Source organism: Ursus americanus, chromosome 16 (assembly GCF_024610735.1).
Source record: "Ursus americanus isolate L20-20 chromosome 16, mUrsAme1.1.p, whole genome shotgun sequence".
NCBI lineage: Eukaryota > Metazoa > Chordata > Mammalia > Carnivora > Ursidae > Ursus > Ursus americanus.
The window spans coordinates 56,989,505-57,007,646 of record NC_142142.1 but is presented as its reverse complement, the minus strand read 5'-3'; the positions used below and the strand labels follow the sequence as shown (position 1 = coordinate 57,007,646).

Sequence of the window (18,142 nt, the reverse complement as noted above, 5' to 3'; positions counted from 1 at the left end):
GGGGATGGAGGGTGGATAACAGGGTGATGGGCATTAAGGAGGGAATGTGTAGTGATGAGTACCAGGTGTTATATGCAACTAATGAATTGTTGAACACTATACATCAAAAACTAAAAATGTACTGTATGTTGGCCAATTGAACATAAAGTATATATATATATGTATATATATATGTATATATAAATTTTTTTTAAAAATCACTTGTTCCTTTTTAATAAGTTTATCTTAATAAATTGGGGAAATGCTAACTGTATTATAAATGTGCATATAACAGCAAATCTTAAATACCTGGAGTTGCTTCTTAACACGCTCATTTTTTTGAGTTTCTGTTACACGTTCCTCTTCACTTCGATGGTTCATCACCCCGTCATTTGATAATTCAGCGCTAGCCTCAGCATTATTCTCATCATGCTCATCGTGTTCATTTTCTGTTGGAGGAACGACTGGTGGTGGTGGAGGTGGAGGGGGAGCAGACATCACAGTTTTTAGTTCTTCTTTGGTCTTTTCCAAATCTTCCTGGGCTGCAAAAGCCTGAACATTAAAAATAAGTTTAGCAGCAACTTCCTTTGAAAATTGGTAATTAAAAGAATCAAGTTATCCTTCCTTCGTAAAAGAAACTATATTTCAGGGTAATGAAAACAAGCCTTACTGATGAAAGCTCTGTTTTTATAGAGGAATGCCAGCAAGTAGGAGTGACAGAATTAAAATGCACTGTTTTGCAAAACCTAATAAAATTGTTAATTCTGGCAAGAATGATCAAATGTTACTAAAACTGTTATACAAATGGTTGATGAGAATATCAAATGGTTGATGATTAATATTAGTAAAATGCCAAAGAATGCCACATCTAAAAGATCACGTTTTAGCCACAAGGGGGAGCATGTCACCAGTCAATGGTAGAACCAGACCATCATTACTCTAATCCAGTGATCAATTAAAATCACTAATGGTAGGTTAACCAGGTAGTAAGTGTCTTCTGAGGTGATACAACAGGAAGTATCCAACATCACCAACTGTTTGGGTGGTATATTGTGTTGGTTTTCCTAGAAAAGTCCTGCTTTACACTGTTGTCCTGGTATAATTATTAATAATAATAATACCTTTCAGTCTAAAATATATTCTAATTCGGGTGATAAATTATATGGAGGTCTCACCTATGAGGCATCATAGCCAAAAACTTTTTAACTTGAATCCTTCAAGTTTTTAGGTCTATCTTCAGTTTACAAGAAATATTGATGATAAAAGGACAAGTTGAATAATACCATGAGGAAGCAACTAGACAAATAAAGGAGAAGGGACAATCTGCAGGTCCTTCCAATAATTCAGTATCATTAAAAGGCCTGTTCTACTTTAAAAGAGACTTAGAGCAAACATACATAATTCAAAGTCCTAATTTGGACACTGCCCTGGCAAATTAGCTATAGAAGATTTTGGGTCAATTTTGAATACAGTCTGCCCAGGAATAAGCCCACACAAATACAATCAATTAATTTACAACGAAGCAGCCAAGAATATGCAATGGGGAAAGGACAGTCCCTTCAATAACTGGGTGTTGGGAAACTGGACAGCCACATGCAAAAGAATGAAACTAGACCACTATCTTACACCATACAAAATTATCAACCCAAAATGATCACAGATTTGAACACGAGACCTAAAAACCATAAAACTCCTAAATGAAAACATTTAGAGCAAGCTCACTGACATTGGTCTTGGCAATGATTTTTTTGGATTTGACACCAAAAGTTAAAAAGCAGAAATAAGTAAGTGGGACTACATAAACTAAAAAGCTTCTGCACAACAAAGGAAACCATCAAAAAAATGAAAAGTCAACCTACTGAATGGGAGAAAATACTTACAAATCATATACCCAAATATATAAGGAACTCATACAACTTAACAGTTAAAAAACAATCTGATTAAAAAATGAGCAGAGGATCTGAATGGATATTTTTCCATAAAAGACATACAGATGGCCAACAGGTACATGAAACAGGGGCTCAACATCACCAATCAACACGGAAATGCAAATCAAAACCACAATGAGCTACCACCTCACACCACCCAAAATGGCTATTATCAAAAAGATAGGAAATAGCAAGCATTGTCAAGGATATGGAGAAAAGGAAAACTGTGTACACTATTATTATGTAAACTGGTGCAGCCACTATGGAAAACACTACAGAGGTTCTTCAAAAAATTAAAAATAGAACTACCGTTATGATCTAGCAATTCCACTTCTAGGTATTTATCCCCCCAAATGAAAACACTAACTCGAAATGATATATACCATCATGTCCACTACAGCCTTATTTACAATAGGCAAGATATGAAGCAATCTAAGCATCCATCAATGGATGAATGGGTAAACAAAGTGTGGTGTACACACACACATGAAAATCATTCAGCCATAAAAAAGAAACTCTTGCTATCTGTGTCGACATGGATGGAACTTGAGGGTATTATGCAAAGTGAAATAAATCAGACAAAGACAAACACCATATGATCTCATTTATATGTAAATGTAAAAATATTAAACAGAGCTCATGGATACAGAGAACAAATTCCTGGTTACCAGAAGTGGGGGGTGGCAGGGAGGGTGGGGAGTGAGCAAATGGCAGAAGAGTTTAAAAAGTACCAACTCCCACGGTGCCTGGATGGCTCAGTCAGTTAAGTGTCTGACTCAGGTCATGATCTTGGGGTCCTGGGATCAAGCCCCATGTCGGGCTCCACGCTCAATGGGGAGTCTGCTGGAGATTCTCTCCCTCTCCCTCTGCCAGACCTCCCCCCAACTCATGCTTGCTCTCTACCCGAAATAAATAAAATCTTAAAACAAAAAAATTACACACTCCCAAGCTGTAAGAAAAATAAGTCATGGGGGATGTAATGTACATATAGCATGGAGATTACAGTTAATACTACTGTATTGCAGATCTCAAAGTCGGAAGTTGCTAAAAGAGTAAATCTTAAAAGTTTTCATGACAAGAAAAAAATCTGTCATTATGTTTGGTGATGGGTGTTAACTCATTTCACAATATATACAAGCATCAAATAATGAAGTCGTACACCTGAAATTAATGTTACACATCAATTATATCTGAATTTTGAAATTTTATTAATATAGTCTAATATAGATGAGATGAAAAGTGACTAAAATGGAAGAGTTATGTACAGTATGACCTCATTCTAAACACGTATATATACACATATGGAAACAGGAAAAGATCCTAGAAGGATCTGCACTAAGGTGTTAAAATAGTGATCCTGGCTTGTGGGATCTAATTCGACTTCCTCATATCCATTATTTGACTGCCATGCCCTTTTAGGTCTGCCACAAGATGTCTCTCAACAATCCCTGTTCCTCTACATTGATTTTTAAGTTACTTTTATAAAATCATACCTGATCATATCACAATCTTTTGTTTCAAAATCTTAAAAGCCCAATGTCTACAGACACTCCCTATCATCTTGCAATTTAAAGCTCTTCACAACTTAATTTCCTCTGTAACTTCCCAGCCACATCTCTCAAGATTTCTGAACCTTTACTCTAAAGCTCTGCTTACTTACTGGCTGTCCTTCAAGCCTGCCACGTACTTTCAAACTTCCTATACTCATTCAGTTACCTCTGTCTGGAATGATGACCTTTGCAGCCTTTAAACACTCTCAATCTTTTCTACCTCAAAACTGACTTTATTATTCAAGATCCACCTCAAACTTACAAGGGTTTCCCCAACACCTGCCTCATTCCCACAGAAATTAATCACCTCTTCTGTGTTCCCAAAGTATTTAGCTTGCACCAACAGAGTAGTAATTACTACAACACACACACATTCATACACACAGGTATCTTTTTCCTCTAAATTGTGACCGTGTCTTATATTTATCTCTACAAACTCAGCATACTGCTGGGAACAAAAATATTCAATAAATGATACTGAGTGAAAAAACAGACGGTCACCTTGTGTTGCCACTCAGTAGCTTCCTCTTCCTTTTTCTTCTTGGCTTCTTCTAGAAGTGCAATCTTGGCAGTGAATTCAGCAAGTTCTGCTGCCTAAAATAAAGAATATAATTACCAATACTAAAAAACATTTTTTTCAAAACTTAATATTCTGTCAACAAAGCTTTAATGTACATGCTTGGGCTGTTTTATATGATTCTCTTAGTCTTTCATTTTTTAAAAAGTAGTATTTAAGATCATAAGTATTTATAGTAGGTCTAATGAACTAGTAAGGAGACAAAGTAAAGGCAGTTTTATTATTTTATAGACAAGTAGTTCTTCTGGTTTCAGTAGCAGGAACTTAAAATGTGCAACTCAGGTGCTCTTTTTTAACTTTGATCAATAAAGTACTTGCTAAATCCTACAAAAGAAAAAAATTGCATTTTGTGTAATGCTTTATAGTTTAAAGAGTAGGTAGTCAAATAATCTCATTGGATTCCCCAACAATCCTATTTGGTGCCTTTATTCCTTTTTTCAAAGGGAAGGATCTGGGGCTCAGAAAGACCCAAGGACACATATCAAGTAAATGTCTGAACAAATATTTAATTCCAGGATCTTTTAAATGTCATGCCTACTCAGTATCTGCAAGTCCACTAAACAAACACCCAATAAATTATGGCCTACAGTTATTTTTTAAGAAGGAATTAGAACATATTGTCAATTTATCTAAAGTAAAACACACTAGTGGCTTATGCAAAGTTCAAGTGAATCAGAAATCTTTTGTTAACAATAGACCCCAGTGATATTGTATTGTTTCATTTTTAAGTTTTTTGGTTTTTTTTTAAGATAGAAATAAAATTTTTAAGTTTATTTCCACACTTTGTTATTAGGTTACTTGTGTCTTTGGTTTGCTTTCCAGAAGATCTAATATACTTAATTTTACAAGGTTTGCTTCATGCTTTTGTCTAAATTTTTCTTTTTTTCTGAGACAGGACTAAGACAGGTTCCTGACCAGTTGTTCCTGATTCTTCATCTGGTCGGCAGCTTGTTTTGCGATAGCGGACTTGGCTTCTTCAGCAGCCCGACGCTCCTTTTCAAGCCTTTCTGCTTCTTCCTTTGCTCGTTTTCGCTCTTGGTCCAGTTCCAGTGCTTTTCGAGTCTGTTCTTCTAGTTCTGTCAAATATATGTACACCCCCCCCAAACAATGGTTAATTGCAATTATTCTCACTATCAAAAGAAGCCAAAATGGTAACAAAGAATCTAATCTAAAATTAGCACACCTGCAAATGAACATATACTTTGATTTAACTTGGCAAAAGCCTAATAAATACTTTTAAGTACGAAATACTTTGAAGACGAAATAAATATTTAGAGATAAGCGACATCAATTTTAATCTTTACGTGTACAGATCATAAAGTTAATTCTGTTGTTCAGTGAGAGTTGAATGAGAAAGGAAAATATTATCAGCACAAAGCCAAAAATATTTAAATAAGCTTAAAAGTACTAATTTTAAACATTATTCTGACAACTCTTGTTTAAAAACAAGGACATCTTGTGACAAAAGACAACAGAATGTCACCTATTAACAGGGTGCAATGTTCTACAAAGAATGACTCTCCCTTTCTGTATACTCCAGGAAGGAGGGAAAACTAAAAATCTATAGGTCATGAGGTTTGAAAGCTAACTGTAACATACATACTTCTTACCCCTCTTAATTTTGTTTGTCTTGGTCAGAATTAATTTAGTTAACTGCAGTTAAGACTTACGAGTTTTGGTGAGGGGTAGGAAGAAAAATGACTCTGGTTAAATTTTAAATTCTTGATAAAATAATGTAAAAATTGTATGTGGCTATCTGGCTATAAAGATGAAATGTACATAACACTGGGTGATGCCACAGCTAAACTCTAGGATTATTCATTTTAGAATCTGCCTTCTAAAACTGGGACATCAAGCTAACATCAAACTTAGGATCATTCTTTCTAACTGGCTGATTAATATGTAAAATAAAGCGCACAAAACTCATGGCTGTATCATTTATCTAAACAAGCAAACAAATAACAAAAGAAAATAAAAACAATGCTTCTTCTCTCATAAAAATTCCTTCTGGACTATGAAAGACGAAAGAAAAATTAATTTTGGGTTTTAAAGTTAAATTTTCAATTAAATATCCCCCAATATTATTTTCTACCAACTTTTTTGCAATAAATATCATTTTGAAAAATTTAGACAAGGCAATGGCTCTTTTGTGATCTATTAAGAATTATACAAAAGTGTTAATTGTTTTAAACGTTGAAAATAAATTGAAAACTTTGAATCTATTCTAGTCTCTTCTAGAAAGGAAGGTTTTGAAATGACTTATTTCTTTCCTCCCCAGTTAAAGGAGTTAGAACAGAGATTGGAAAACTATGGCCTACTAACCCAATGCTTTATTTTTGTAAAGTATTACTGGAACTCATACCCTCATTCAGTTCAATACCCTCATGCGTTTATGTACAGTACATGACTGCTTTCATTCTTTCTCCAACAGCAGAGCTGATAGTTGCACCAGAGACCATGTGGGCTGCGAAGCCTGAAATATTACTATCTGGCCCTGTACAGGAAAGTTTACAAATCCACGTATTAGAATATTTCTACAACACAAACATGCCTCCAAGACCCTGGATCCCATTAGAACACCCGCAGGGAAGGATTAGCTAAGAAAGAGAATCAATATTTTGCCTCTCTAGTTCATAAAAATCTAAGACCTACAATTTTTGAAGTCTGGCACATGGTAAGAGGGTACCAAGGAATACGGCTTCTTTTAGAAGACCAGCTCTTTCAGGATGAAGATGAAAGTTTTCAAAAACAAGCTGATTCTCTCAGTAACAGCACTGCACTGATGTAGACCACTGTGGCGTTTAGGAGTGGATCAAGGAAGTTAAGTTCAAGCTAATAAAACTTGGGAAAACCTCTCTTTCTCAATCAGGCTTGAACACAAATTTGATTTCTGACAGGTCTAAGATTTTGCAAGCCAAATGTTACCCTGAGGGCAAAGCTTAGAAACTATGTAACTGCAAACGAATTAGTAAAAAAATACATTAATGAACTAAATATCCCAAAAGGATTACAGAGTTTTCTTCCTTTTCCCAGTCTAAGGTAATAGTTATTAAGTACATTTTTTCCCTAGGAAAAGAAAACTGTTGTTAAAAAAAAAGCAAAGAAGTTCCACAGTCATTCATTCTTAGAATTCATAGAATTAAGAATGTGATTACCAATTACTCACTAAAAATGCAATTTAAAAATATCTGTCCTACAGCTAAGCAATGGAGTGTTACACCACCATACAAAAAAAAAAAAAAAAAAAAAAGGAAGGAAGATCTCTTTGAGTATATACGTAGGACATTCAAGAGTGTATTAATTGAAAACAGCAGGGTGCAGAAGGATATGTGCAGTATACTACATTTTATGTAAGAGAGAAGAGGAAACAAGAATATAGTTTTGTGCAGGTATTGTGTATTTGCTTACTTTGTATACAAAAAGTAGGTATTTACTATTCCCAGCAGAGTGGAACAAAAGCAGAGCAGATTGCAGCAGCCTCAGGCCTGCAGAACTGAACCAGCCTGAGAAGACACAGATTTCGATCTGGGGACTACCAAGACATCTAAGGCTTGCGAGGCCAAAATAAGCAGTCCTTCAGAAGACACCCCCAAGGCTGTACGGACTAGCAGGGAGGGAAAAACCAGAAAGAGACCAACCTTAACAAAGCCTGAAACCCTGCTCAACTCCACCAGTGATCTGCACATATTCTGTCAGAAGAAAATTAAATCCTCTCTAAAGTTAAATAACATCATCCCAGGTCTCCCTAATGTTTCAAACTCGATGTTGGGCAAGCAACCAAAATTACCCCAGGTACACCTGGAAGATGGGACCAAATGACGCCCTCTGACACCCCTAAAAGAAAGACTACTATATGGGCCCAAAGATTATCCAGATATTGCAGTTAGCAAACAAGGACATTAACATAACTATAATAGATACTGCTTATCTAGGAAAGCTGAAAAAAAAGCAAACAATGAGGAAAGATGCAAAATCTAGAGGAACACTGACAATACTGCAGAAGCAGATCTTCAGGCATCTTACAAACCCTCTGCAGAGATGTCAAGGGCCAGAGTTCCCTTTATAATTATTAAAGTTCAAGTTATCAATATTTTCCTTATGGTTATGCTATCTTCTAGAAATTCCATCCTCCCTTCAACATTTAGGTCCACAATCCATAGCCCCCTATAAAGAAACATAAAATCTGGGAGGTCTCTGACAGGGACACAGATACACTACTACTTTTATTTTAGCAAAATCTTGAGTGAGTAGAATCACGTATTGAAGCGCCATCCCCCCAAAAGATAAAATACTTATAACCACCAACCATTAAAACTGCAAATGTGAAGAGCCTGTTAAGTTCCTCCTGTGGCTTAGAATAAACGTTAAGGAAAGAAAATCTGAAAAGGCTAGATTTATAGAGGCCAGAGAGGTGTGGGGGTGGGAGAGAACCCAACAGAAAAGCTAGAAATAAATGCCAACTTGGAAGATAAATCAGAGTTATGGAGCTTGTCACCACATTCAGCCACTGCTACCACATCCTCAACCCACGGAAGTGTGCAGCAAAGACATCCCAATAGCTAATAACTTTCCTCTCTTGGACTATCAATCTCCAGAACTTCCTTCCCAGAAGCTCTCTATATAGAAGAGGATTATGAATAGAAGACAGGAGGAAAGAAAAAGTACAGTTAATACAGCAAACAGAAAGAGAAATTACCAACTGAGGAATGATCTGGGAGGTGTATCACCTTGCAATACCACAGAAGAGAATCTGTGCTGTGAAATACGCAGAAAATCCAGACTGTTGACTCCCATTGAGCGGTCCAGTCTTGGCAGATAATAAACTCTTCTGGAGCTGTGGTTTGTCCTGTTATAAACTAAACGGCTCCCAATAATAACTTTATCAAGTCATTATTTTCCTTTTCTCAACTTCAGAATAATTTATAAAAGTATGCATACGTAACCAAAAACAATTAATGTCATAAAAGATAATGTGAAATCTAAGTTATCTGGGAGCCTAAGAGCTTGCCCTTGCTTCCTACTGTACATTGACATGTACTTTCTTGTACGCCTGTTACTCACTTATAAGACATGTCAGTTTCAAGTTTTTCTAGATACAACTGGTAACTGAACAGTGTGGCACTGACAATAAAATTGACATAGGTACATAGGTGAGTGGAACAGAATAGTCCAGAAGCAGACCTACATACATACTGTCTTCTGGATTTGTGACAAAGGTGATTGCTGTAGTTCAATGAGGAAAGGATAGTCCTTGTAATAAATGGGTCTGGGTCAACTGAAAATACATACGGGAAGAAATAACCCTGACTCCTACAAAAATCAGTTACATATGGATTATGGACCTAAACGTGAAAGGTAAAGCAGTATCTAGAAGGTAGTAAAAAATAATACGTTCACGACCATAAGGGAAAAGAGTGATAAATGGAACTTAAAATATAAGAACTTCTCTTCATCAAAAGACACTTATATTGAGAGAGAAAAAAGGTAAACCATGGAGAGATTTTAACAATATATGAAAAGAACTACAGATCGGTCAGAAAAAAAAAAAAGAAGAAGAAAATCCAATTTTTAAAAATAGGAAAAAGGCATTTAAGACACTTTACGGATTGTTATAAGCATTTGCAAAAGTGCTTAAAATCAAATCATCAGCCATCAAGAAAATGCACTGTATTAACTGTGCTCACAGGAATGGCTGAACAAAGAACACAAGAGGAAACCCTGACAGTAAAACAAGTCATCAAAGTAATGAAGATATAGAGCAAATCAACTTACGTTCACTCACTGGTAGGAATGAGCACTGATACAAACACTTTGGAAAAATGGTGGCAGTGATCCAGCAGTTCCACTCCTGGGTGCAGGTACCTCCCCAAAATTAATACCTAAGTGCTATGCTTAAGAATGCTCACAGCAGCCTTAGTTTATAATAGCTGGAACTAGAACTATCCCAAATGTCTATCATCAGTACAGTGTGGTATCTACATGCAACAGAGTATTACACAACCACATAGAAGAACAAACTACAGCTCCAGGTTTTGAACAAAAAGAAGCAAATAGAAGAGTATATGAATTCACTTACATGTAGTTCAAAACCAAACAAGATGTTCTTGGGCAGATACCAAAAGCACAAGCGAAAAATAAATAAACTGGACTCCAGGGCCACCTAGCTGGCGCAGGTGGCTAAGCTTCTGACTCTTGGTTTCAGCTCAGGTCATGATCGTAGGGTCATGTGATCAGGCCCCACGTTGGGCTACGTGCTCAGTGCAGAGTCTGCTTAAGATTCTCCCCCCACCCCACCGCCGCCGTGCTCGCTCTCTTTCTCTCCAAATGAATAAATAAATCCTTTAAAAAAAAAACTGGACTTCATCCAAATTTAAGCCACTGGGCTTCAAAAAACACCATGATCAAGGTGAAGATAACCCACAGAATGGGAGAAAATATTTGCAAATCATATGTCTGGTATGTCATAAGACATCTGTAGCAAGGTAGAGAAAAAACACCTCAACAACAAAAAGACAACACAGCTGAAAAATGGGAAGAAAAGTTGAAAATACATTTTTCTAAAGAAGATATATAAATGGCCAATAAGCATATGGAAAGAGGCTCAACATCATTAGCCATTTGGAAAATGCAAATCAAAACCACAGTAGCACTTCACACCCACTAGGATGACCATAATCCAAAAGACTAACATTAGCAAGTGCTGGTGAGAATGTGGATCATACAAATCATACACTGATCACGGGAATGGAAAATGGTACGGTCCTTTTAGACACCAGTTTGGCAGTTTGTCAAAAAGTTACACATAAACTTACCATATGACCCAGTAATCTACTCCCAGGTTTATACTCAAAAGCAATGAAAACACACAATAACCAGTACACAAATGTTTGTAGCAACATACTCACAATAGCCGAATTGTGGAAACAACCCAAATGTTTGCCAAATACTAAATAACTAAAATGCAGTATATCCACAGAATGGAACATTACTCAGCCATAAAAAAGAATGAGTGCCTGATACAAGCTACAACATGAACCTCAAAAACATTATGCTGCATGAAAGACAGTTACCAAAGACCACATTCTACATGATTCCATTCATATGAAATGACCAGAACATGTAGTCTACAGAGCTAGAAAGTAGATTAGTAGTTGCCTAGGACTGGGGGAGGAGGGGCTCAGAAAAAAGGGGCTCAGTGACTGCTAATGGGTATGGGATTTCTTTCTGGAGCGATGTAATTGTTCTAAAATTGTGGCGTCATTGGCATAACTCTGAATATACTAAAAACCATTAAAATGCACACTTTAAATTGTTAAAACCATGTGGTATTGTGACTCGTATCTCAACAGAGCTATTAAAAATAAAACTAAACTCTATGATGGGGGTGCCTAGCTGGCTCAGTCGGTTAAACATCTGCTTTTGGCTCAGGTCATGATCCCAGGGTCATGTGGGGAGTCTGCTCAGTGGGGAGTCTGCTTCTCTCTCTGCCCCTCTCCCTGCTCGTGCACATGTGATCTCTCTCTTCCTCTCTCGCAAAAATTAACAAATCTTTAAAAAAATAATAAATAAATAAATTCTATGAGGATATACATCAGAATGATTCATGTCACATTTGGGATGAAAAAATGACTGGGAAGGGATACAAGGAAGACTCCCTGAGTGCAGGTAATATTCTGTACCTTGTTCTGGGAAGTCAGAGTATAAATTCAGTTGGTAAAAATTCAGTAAGCCTGATAACTAAGAGGCATGCACATTACTATATGTATGCTATACTTCAAATAAATTTTTTTAAAAAACTTTCCAAAAAATCTCAGAAAATTAAATTAGGGATTATTTACTTCCATTTTAGAAATTAGAGACCTAAGGAAATTGAGAGGTTAAAATGACGTGCTACAGGTCATATTCTAAGTTAATGACAGAATTAAAGCTTGACTCCTATTATTTAATTCCTATCTGTAAACAACGTATACGTAAAATGGACAAGTCCCTCTCTACTCCCAACAAGAGCTTTCATCACATTATCATGCTTACTTCTCCCCAAGCACTTAAAACATAAAATGATCTTGATTATCTGTTAATTTTATTACTCTGTCTTTCTTCAGTAAAACATAAGCTATACGAGAGCAGGGACCTTATCTGTTCAGTACTGTATCCCCAATACAATAGTACCTAGTATACACTAGGTGCCTAATAAGTATGTAGAATGAATGACAACACTGTATCTCAACTCCTTCTTGTGGTCTGTCTTTTCAAGGTGGGATTTCACTTTGATATTTGCTGGGACAATAAGTGAATGCAAGTCTGGCTCTGTTATATCTCAAATATACCTTCAGAGATGGTTTAAAATGATTAAGTAACTATGAATTATGCAAAGGTAAATGGTAGAATGGTTCTATTAAATGATTTATAACTCATTTCAAATAAAAATGACTTCAAAAACATTTTTAAATGACAATAATGAAGTATAGAAAAGTTTCTTCTCAAACAAAAACTTCTAGGTTTATCTACTAAATATTATGACTTACGTATGACCAGAGTTACTGCATTTGAGTGAGAATTTAGCAAAAATTACAAGACAATCATGCAGATTTTAGGACAGCCTGGAAAAGCTTTATTATTAGGGGGAAAAAAACCTAAGACACAAGTTAGATGTCCTTTTCCACAGGATGATTGATTTGAAATTGTCTTGATAGGGATACTCTACATTTTTTCTTATGTTCTATCTTCCTTATACTCTTTAGTGCTTCTTGACTTGAGTAGATTTCTGTGTGTAAATCATTAATATTTTTATTATACATCCTAAACAAGATTGAAAAGTTTAATAAGTAGCTATTCTCTTAGAAAAAGATATATGTAAATTAAAAAGCTCTATCATTCAATTTTTTCTTTAAAATCATACCAGTATTATAAATTTCTTAAAACCTTTTTTTAAGAAAACACACATTCCATTTTTTTACAGCATTCTTCCTCTAATTGCTTACTGTATTCACATGCACTTAGTACACATTACCTCACTTTATATTTTTATGAATACATCTTATTTCTGACAGCCACACAGATTCCCCCCCCCCATTCATGCTATTTATTTGTATTTCTAAAATGTAGCACAAAGTAGGCACTTCATAAAGGGCCACTTTAATTGATGAAAAAGGCACCTGGAGTAGAAACAGCATGAAGCTAAAATTCAGAAAACAAGTTCTGCCCTTGTGTTATGGTCTGCGAGCAAGTATGTTTAATACCTCTGACCTCTGAACTAAATAGTTCTCTAGGTCTAAGAAGTGAGGCTTCTAATGATTAGGAATAAAGCCTAGGGTTTTTTTTTCTATTTCTTCTCTTAGAAGTATCATTTCCAATCCTCTTGGAATTAGAATGATCAACCAGTTTGCAGGTTTACAGCAATCTCTGTGACTTCCTCCTCTAGCTCCCCATTTGCAAATTCTTCTCCCCACTGCTCAAGAGCATCTCCCCACCTGGGCGCCTGATGTAAGGAATGAAAATAACCTTAAATAACGTTATTATTTAATAAACTTTAAGGTTATTATTCTACTCAGAGTAATAAAACCACTGGCTGCTTCTACTAGTTGTCAGGAAAGCAGGTATTAATTCTAGTTTTACAAATAGCATATATTTCACATTACATTCCCCCACCAACTTCTGCTTAGGAAGGGGAAAAAATCTTATTTTGCTCAATACCTTATTTCTTCTGTTCTTCCTACTATTTGTTGTTTGAAAGTAGCATACCCTAGAGTTATTTACTAAACCACTCTCGAAATCCAATATATCCTTTCTATACACGGTAGCATCTTGGTTACATTCTGCATAGGAAGTAGGTTCTCACCGAAAACCAACCCACTTCTATGTGTTGTGTATTTTTTTTAATATATTGAAATAAAATATAGAGATCGAGTTCCAAAAGATTTTATTATAGTCAGAACAGCTTAAAATGTCTTAAAGTACTCAGATGCCTTAAAGTACTTAAATATCCCTAAAGCATCAAATAGAATGGCTTTCATTTAAATGCTAGCAAGTACTGAAAATGTGTGTTTATGGAACCCTGAACTGTAAGAGGAATAAATTAATATTTACAGTCATTTCCAACCGTAAGTAACGGTCCACATGAAAACACCTATGTGTTTAAGTAAATAAAAGAGAAACTAGCACAGGAGCGTTGTGTGTGCCTCAGTTAAATATGTTTATGATGTGATCCCATTATGTGTAAACGTGACAATTAAGTGTAATCATTCTACAAGACAAATGAGATTTACCAGGAGTGAGGAAATATCAGACAAAGAGGAACAACAGTGAACGCAATGTCAAAAAGGAAACCCCTACCTTTCTGGGCTTTCACCGTCTGTTCTTCGATTTGCCGCAGCCGCTCCATCAGCTCCTCCTTTTCCCGCTCTATCCTTTCCTTCTCCTTTTCTGCTATCTCCCTCTTCTTCTTTTCATTCTCTAGTTGTGCCCTAAAGAGGAATTAGAATTGTTCTGTAACAAATGAATGTGTACAAATATTTACATGAAACCCAAGTACTGTGAGTCCACTAAGAAGAAACTAAGTATAAATAGTTTAAGAATCTGCATTATAGGGGCGGCTGGGTGGCTCAGTCGTTAAGCGTCTGCTTTCAGCTCAGGACGTGATCCTGGTGTTCTGGGATCGAGCCCCACGTCAGGCTCCTCCGCTGGGAGCCTGCTTCTTCCTCTCCCACTCCCCCTGCTTGTGTTCTCTCTCTCCTCTCTCTCGCTGGCTGTCTCTCTGTCGAATGAATAAATAAAATCTTAAAAAAAAAAAAAAAAAAGAAAAAAGAATCTTCATTATATTCAGTTGGGCTTAAAAAAAAAAACAAACCATCCAGTTAAAAATATAGGACTGCCCTGTTAACATGCACGTACACTGGAATACAATGCATTTTTTTTGTGGGGTCACGGAAAATGTAGTCTAGGATGGTTACAAAAGTTAAAAGGGGTACCTGGGTGGATCAGTTGGTTAAGCACCTGCCTTCGGCTCAGGTCATGATCTCAGGGTCCTGGGATCAAGCCCCGAATCGGGCTCCCTGCTCAGCGGGGAGTCTGCTTCTCCCTCTCCCTTTGCCCCTCCCCCAACTCAAGCTCTCTCCTCTCTCTCGAAATAAAATCTTAAAAAAAAAAAGATATTAAAAACGTAGACATTTTGGAAAGATTTTCAAGGGACAAATTTACAAACAGCCAGGAAAGTAAAACTGTTAAATACATCCCTTGATGTGCAAAAGCATGTTTTCAATGTGGACTTGAATGTAGGAAAAAAGTCACATTTACCACTTGCATACTTGATGACTTCTGACAATAAATTACAGGCCAGCACAAAAGCAGTTAACTGCACAGTTCCCACTGAGAAAAATAAGAAAGGCTTAAATGGGAGCACACAAGGTTATTTTACTTTAGACAGTTTAGAGCCTACCACTGGTCAGACTCTATGCTGAAGGCCAGAAATATAAAAATGAATAAGAATTAGATAAAGCACTACCAGATATTGTCTATTTCATAAATTTAATCAATATTCAATATTCCCATTATATTAATGGGAGTAATTTTTTTTTTTAGTTTCAAAAAGTCAATTATGATTTCATCTCTGATACTTACCTGAGTACATCTAAATATTCCCCAAAAAGACAACACTGCCATCTGAATTTCAGGCACAAAACTTTGTAGTGTGAGCATAAATAGCATGTTAATAAACTATCAATTTTCTGGACTAACATGCAGACAATATTTTAGAATACCTTATTTTTTAAAGAATATTAGATGAACCCAGTTATATTTTTCTTAAGTGAAAATTAAAAGCTAATTTATATTCAGCTTCTATTCAGACTATGCATTAATAATATTAACAATTATTATACTAGGTACTGTTTATTAAACACCAGGTACTTTGCTGAATGTTTGTATACCACTGTCATCATTTCTCACAAAAACCTTTGCATCCTTGAAGCTGGGTCCTAATGACATAGGCAGCCAGCCATAACCCATTTCATGGCTAAACTACAACTGGTATGTGGGTATCTGACTCTAAATTGTCTCCATTTTTTAATTTGGTAACAATTCTAGCCATACAAAATATGTTCAGGAATTACAGAGTGAGTTATCATTCAACTTGGATGTGAATAACTTAGAACACAGACTACAGAGACCAACAACCCATGGTATATAATGTCATTTTCATTGCCGAAAACCCAAAATTATGCGAGTTAAGGGGAGAGAGTATGACCACATATACCAAGATACTGTAGGGAAAGAGGTCCCTTGCTGCCCCTTCCCAGCTACTGTTCTTGCCTAAGAGCTTCCAGCAGCACAGGCAGCATACCTCTGAGCATTCCCCCAAGTATCTTTGCTGGCTACTTTGCCAATGGGCTTGACCAAAACTGTTTCCACATATACAGTTGTCATTTTTCTCTTTTTAACCTGTAAAGCAGGGAATAAATGAAGACTTGGCATGCCATCTCTGAAAGATCTGCCAAATCCCTATGTTGCGAGATTAATATAAAACATCTTCTAGGCATTCAAATGAATTAAAGTTACTAAATTCCTACAGTGTACAAGGCAGTCAATAAATGTTTGCAAATGAAAGACTGTAAAATTTATCCAAGACAGATACCATGGGACTGTTACTGTGTGAGCAAAGAAACTTTCTTTCACTTTCATCTAGGCTTTAGAGTAATTCAGATACAGCACCATCACCAAATGGTACTTCTAAATCATACTACATATACTAGAAGCCATACAGCACTTTCTTCTATGTGTGAGAAATAAAGGACAAATATATTTAAGAATGTAGATAATATATCAACACTATAGATAAGCAGAACAGTTAGGGGACATTTTATGGAGTGATGAGTATGAGATAGGATTTTTTTTAACTCATGACAGGAGATCTTTAGAGATGGACCAAGAGAGTAAAGGGAGAGAGAAAAAAAGAGAGGGTGAGGGTAAGGGTGAATGCATGAAAAGAAGGAAAAAAAAAAACTGTTGTCTTTGAGAGAGACAGATGGAAAGGCTATGATGGGTATGAATATAAAGCAAAGCACAATAAAGAACTACTTTAAAAAGCATGTAAGACTAGAACCACAATGTGATCCTAAGCCACAGTAGAGCAGTGAAAAGTGAGAGAGCCCAGTCAATCTAACTTAGTGTCTTTAACTGGTCAGGAGTTACTGGAAAGTCTCATGCCTGTATAAAAAAAAACGTCTGGTGAGGCAGCAAACTTCTCAAGGCACGGTCTCTAATGCAGACATCCTGAGGAGAGCTATCTAAATTACACAGAACATTTAAGAAAAAACAACAAAAACCCCATGTCATTAAACGCAAACACTATGTGTTAAGTAACAAAATTTTATCTAGCAGAGGACCTATAAAATTCTTAGATTCAAATCATGCTATTTCCAGTACACAGTACATTTGAAATATTTAAGTTTATGTATGTTTAGAGCTCCTCAGTTTTTTTAGGACCTGCTCTATTTCTTAAATGGCTGTGTTATTCTACACTACAAAGATTTCCTCAATAAAGTTAACTTTAGGTTGGTCTCTAAACTTTTTCAAATAAAGTCCAAATCAATCTAGAATCAAATTTGGGAAATATGCTACTGGACCCAGTAATTTCATTCACTACTACTTTCATTCACTCTCTTCAGTGAATTTCATTCACTATCTTTCCCTTTCAAAAACTCTCTAATATATATTTAACGGTATCTTTTTTCAAAAGTCTAAGCGAACCACGGTTAAAAAAAAATCAGTGTCATTGGCAGGGGGTACCGGTGTTACTCTGTACAGTGACTTTTCATTGGAGTTCTATAGTGTCACTGTGGAACTGTTTTAAAGCAAAATATTCAGCGGGGTGCCCGGGTGGCTCAGTCAGTTGAGCGCCCAAATCTTGATCTCAGCTCAGGTCATGATGGTGAGATCAAGCCCCGCATCAGCCTCCTTGTTTAGTGCCGAGTCTGCTTGTTCTTCTCCCTCTCCTGCTTGTGTGTGTGCGCTCTCTCTCTCAAATAAAATCTTTTTAAAAAAATAAAAACAGAGCAAAATTTTTATTCAAGCAATTCTAACCCTGAAAAATTAAGAAGTACAAGCCACGAGGA

At 36.2% G+C, this 18,142-nt stretch overlaps 1 protein-coding gene across 2 annotated transcripts in view; it reads right to left on the bottom strand.

Annotated features, from left to right (window-relative positions):
* RDX (radixin) overlaps window positions 1–18,142 on the bottom strand; it is a 58,306-nt gene that overhangs the window by 4,465 nt on the left and 35,699 nt on the right. For both annotated transcript variants that reach the window (XM_045797734.2, XM_087868460.1), the window contains exons 11-14: window positions 14,367–14,497; window positions 4,950–5,110; window positions 3,959–4,051; window positions 289–531 (exon numbers count right to left, since the gene is read on the bottom strand). In XM_045797734.2, the coding sequence (XP_045653690.1) occupies window positions 289–531; window positions 3,959–4,051; window positions 4,950–5,110; window positions 14,367–14,497 (628 nt within the window). The remainder of the gene's footprint in view (window positions 1–288; window positions 532–3,958; window positions 4,052–4,949; window positions 5,111–14,366; window positions 14,498–18,142) is intronic.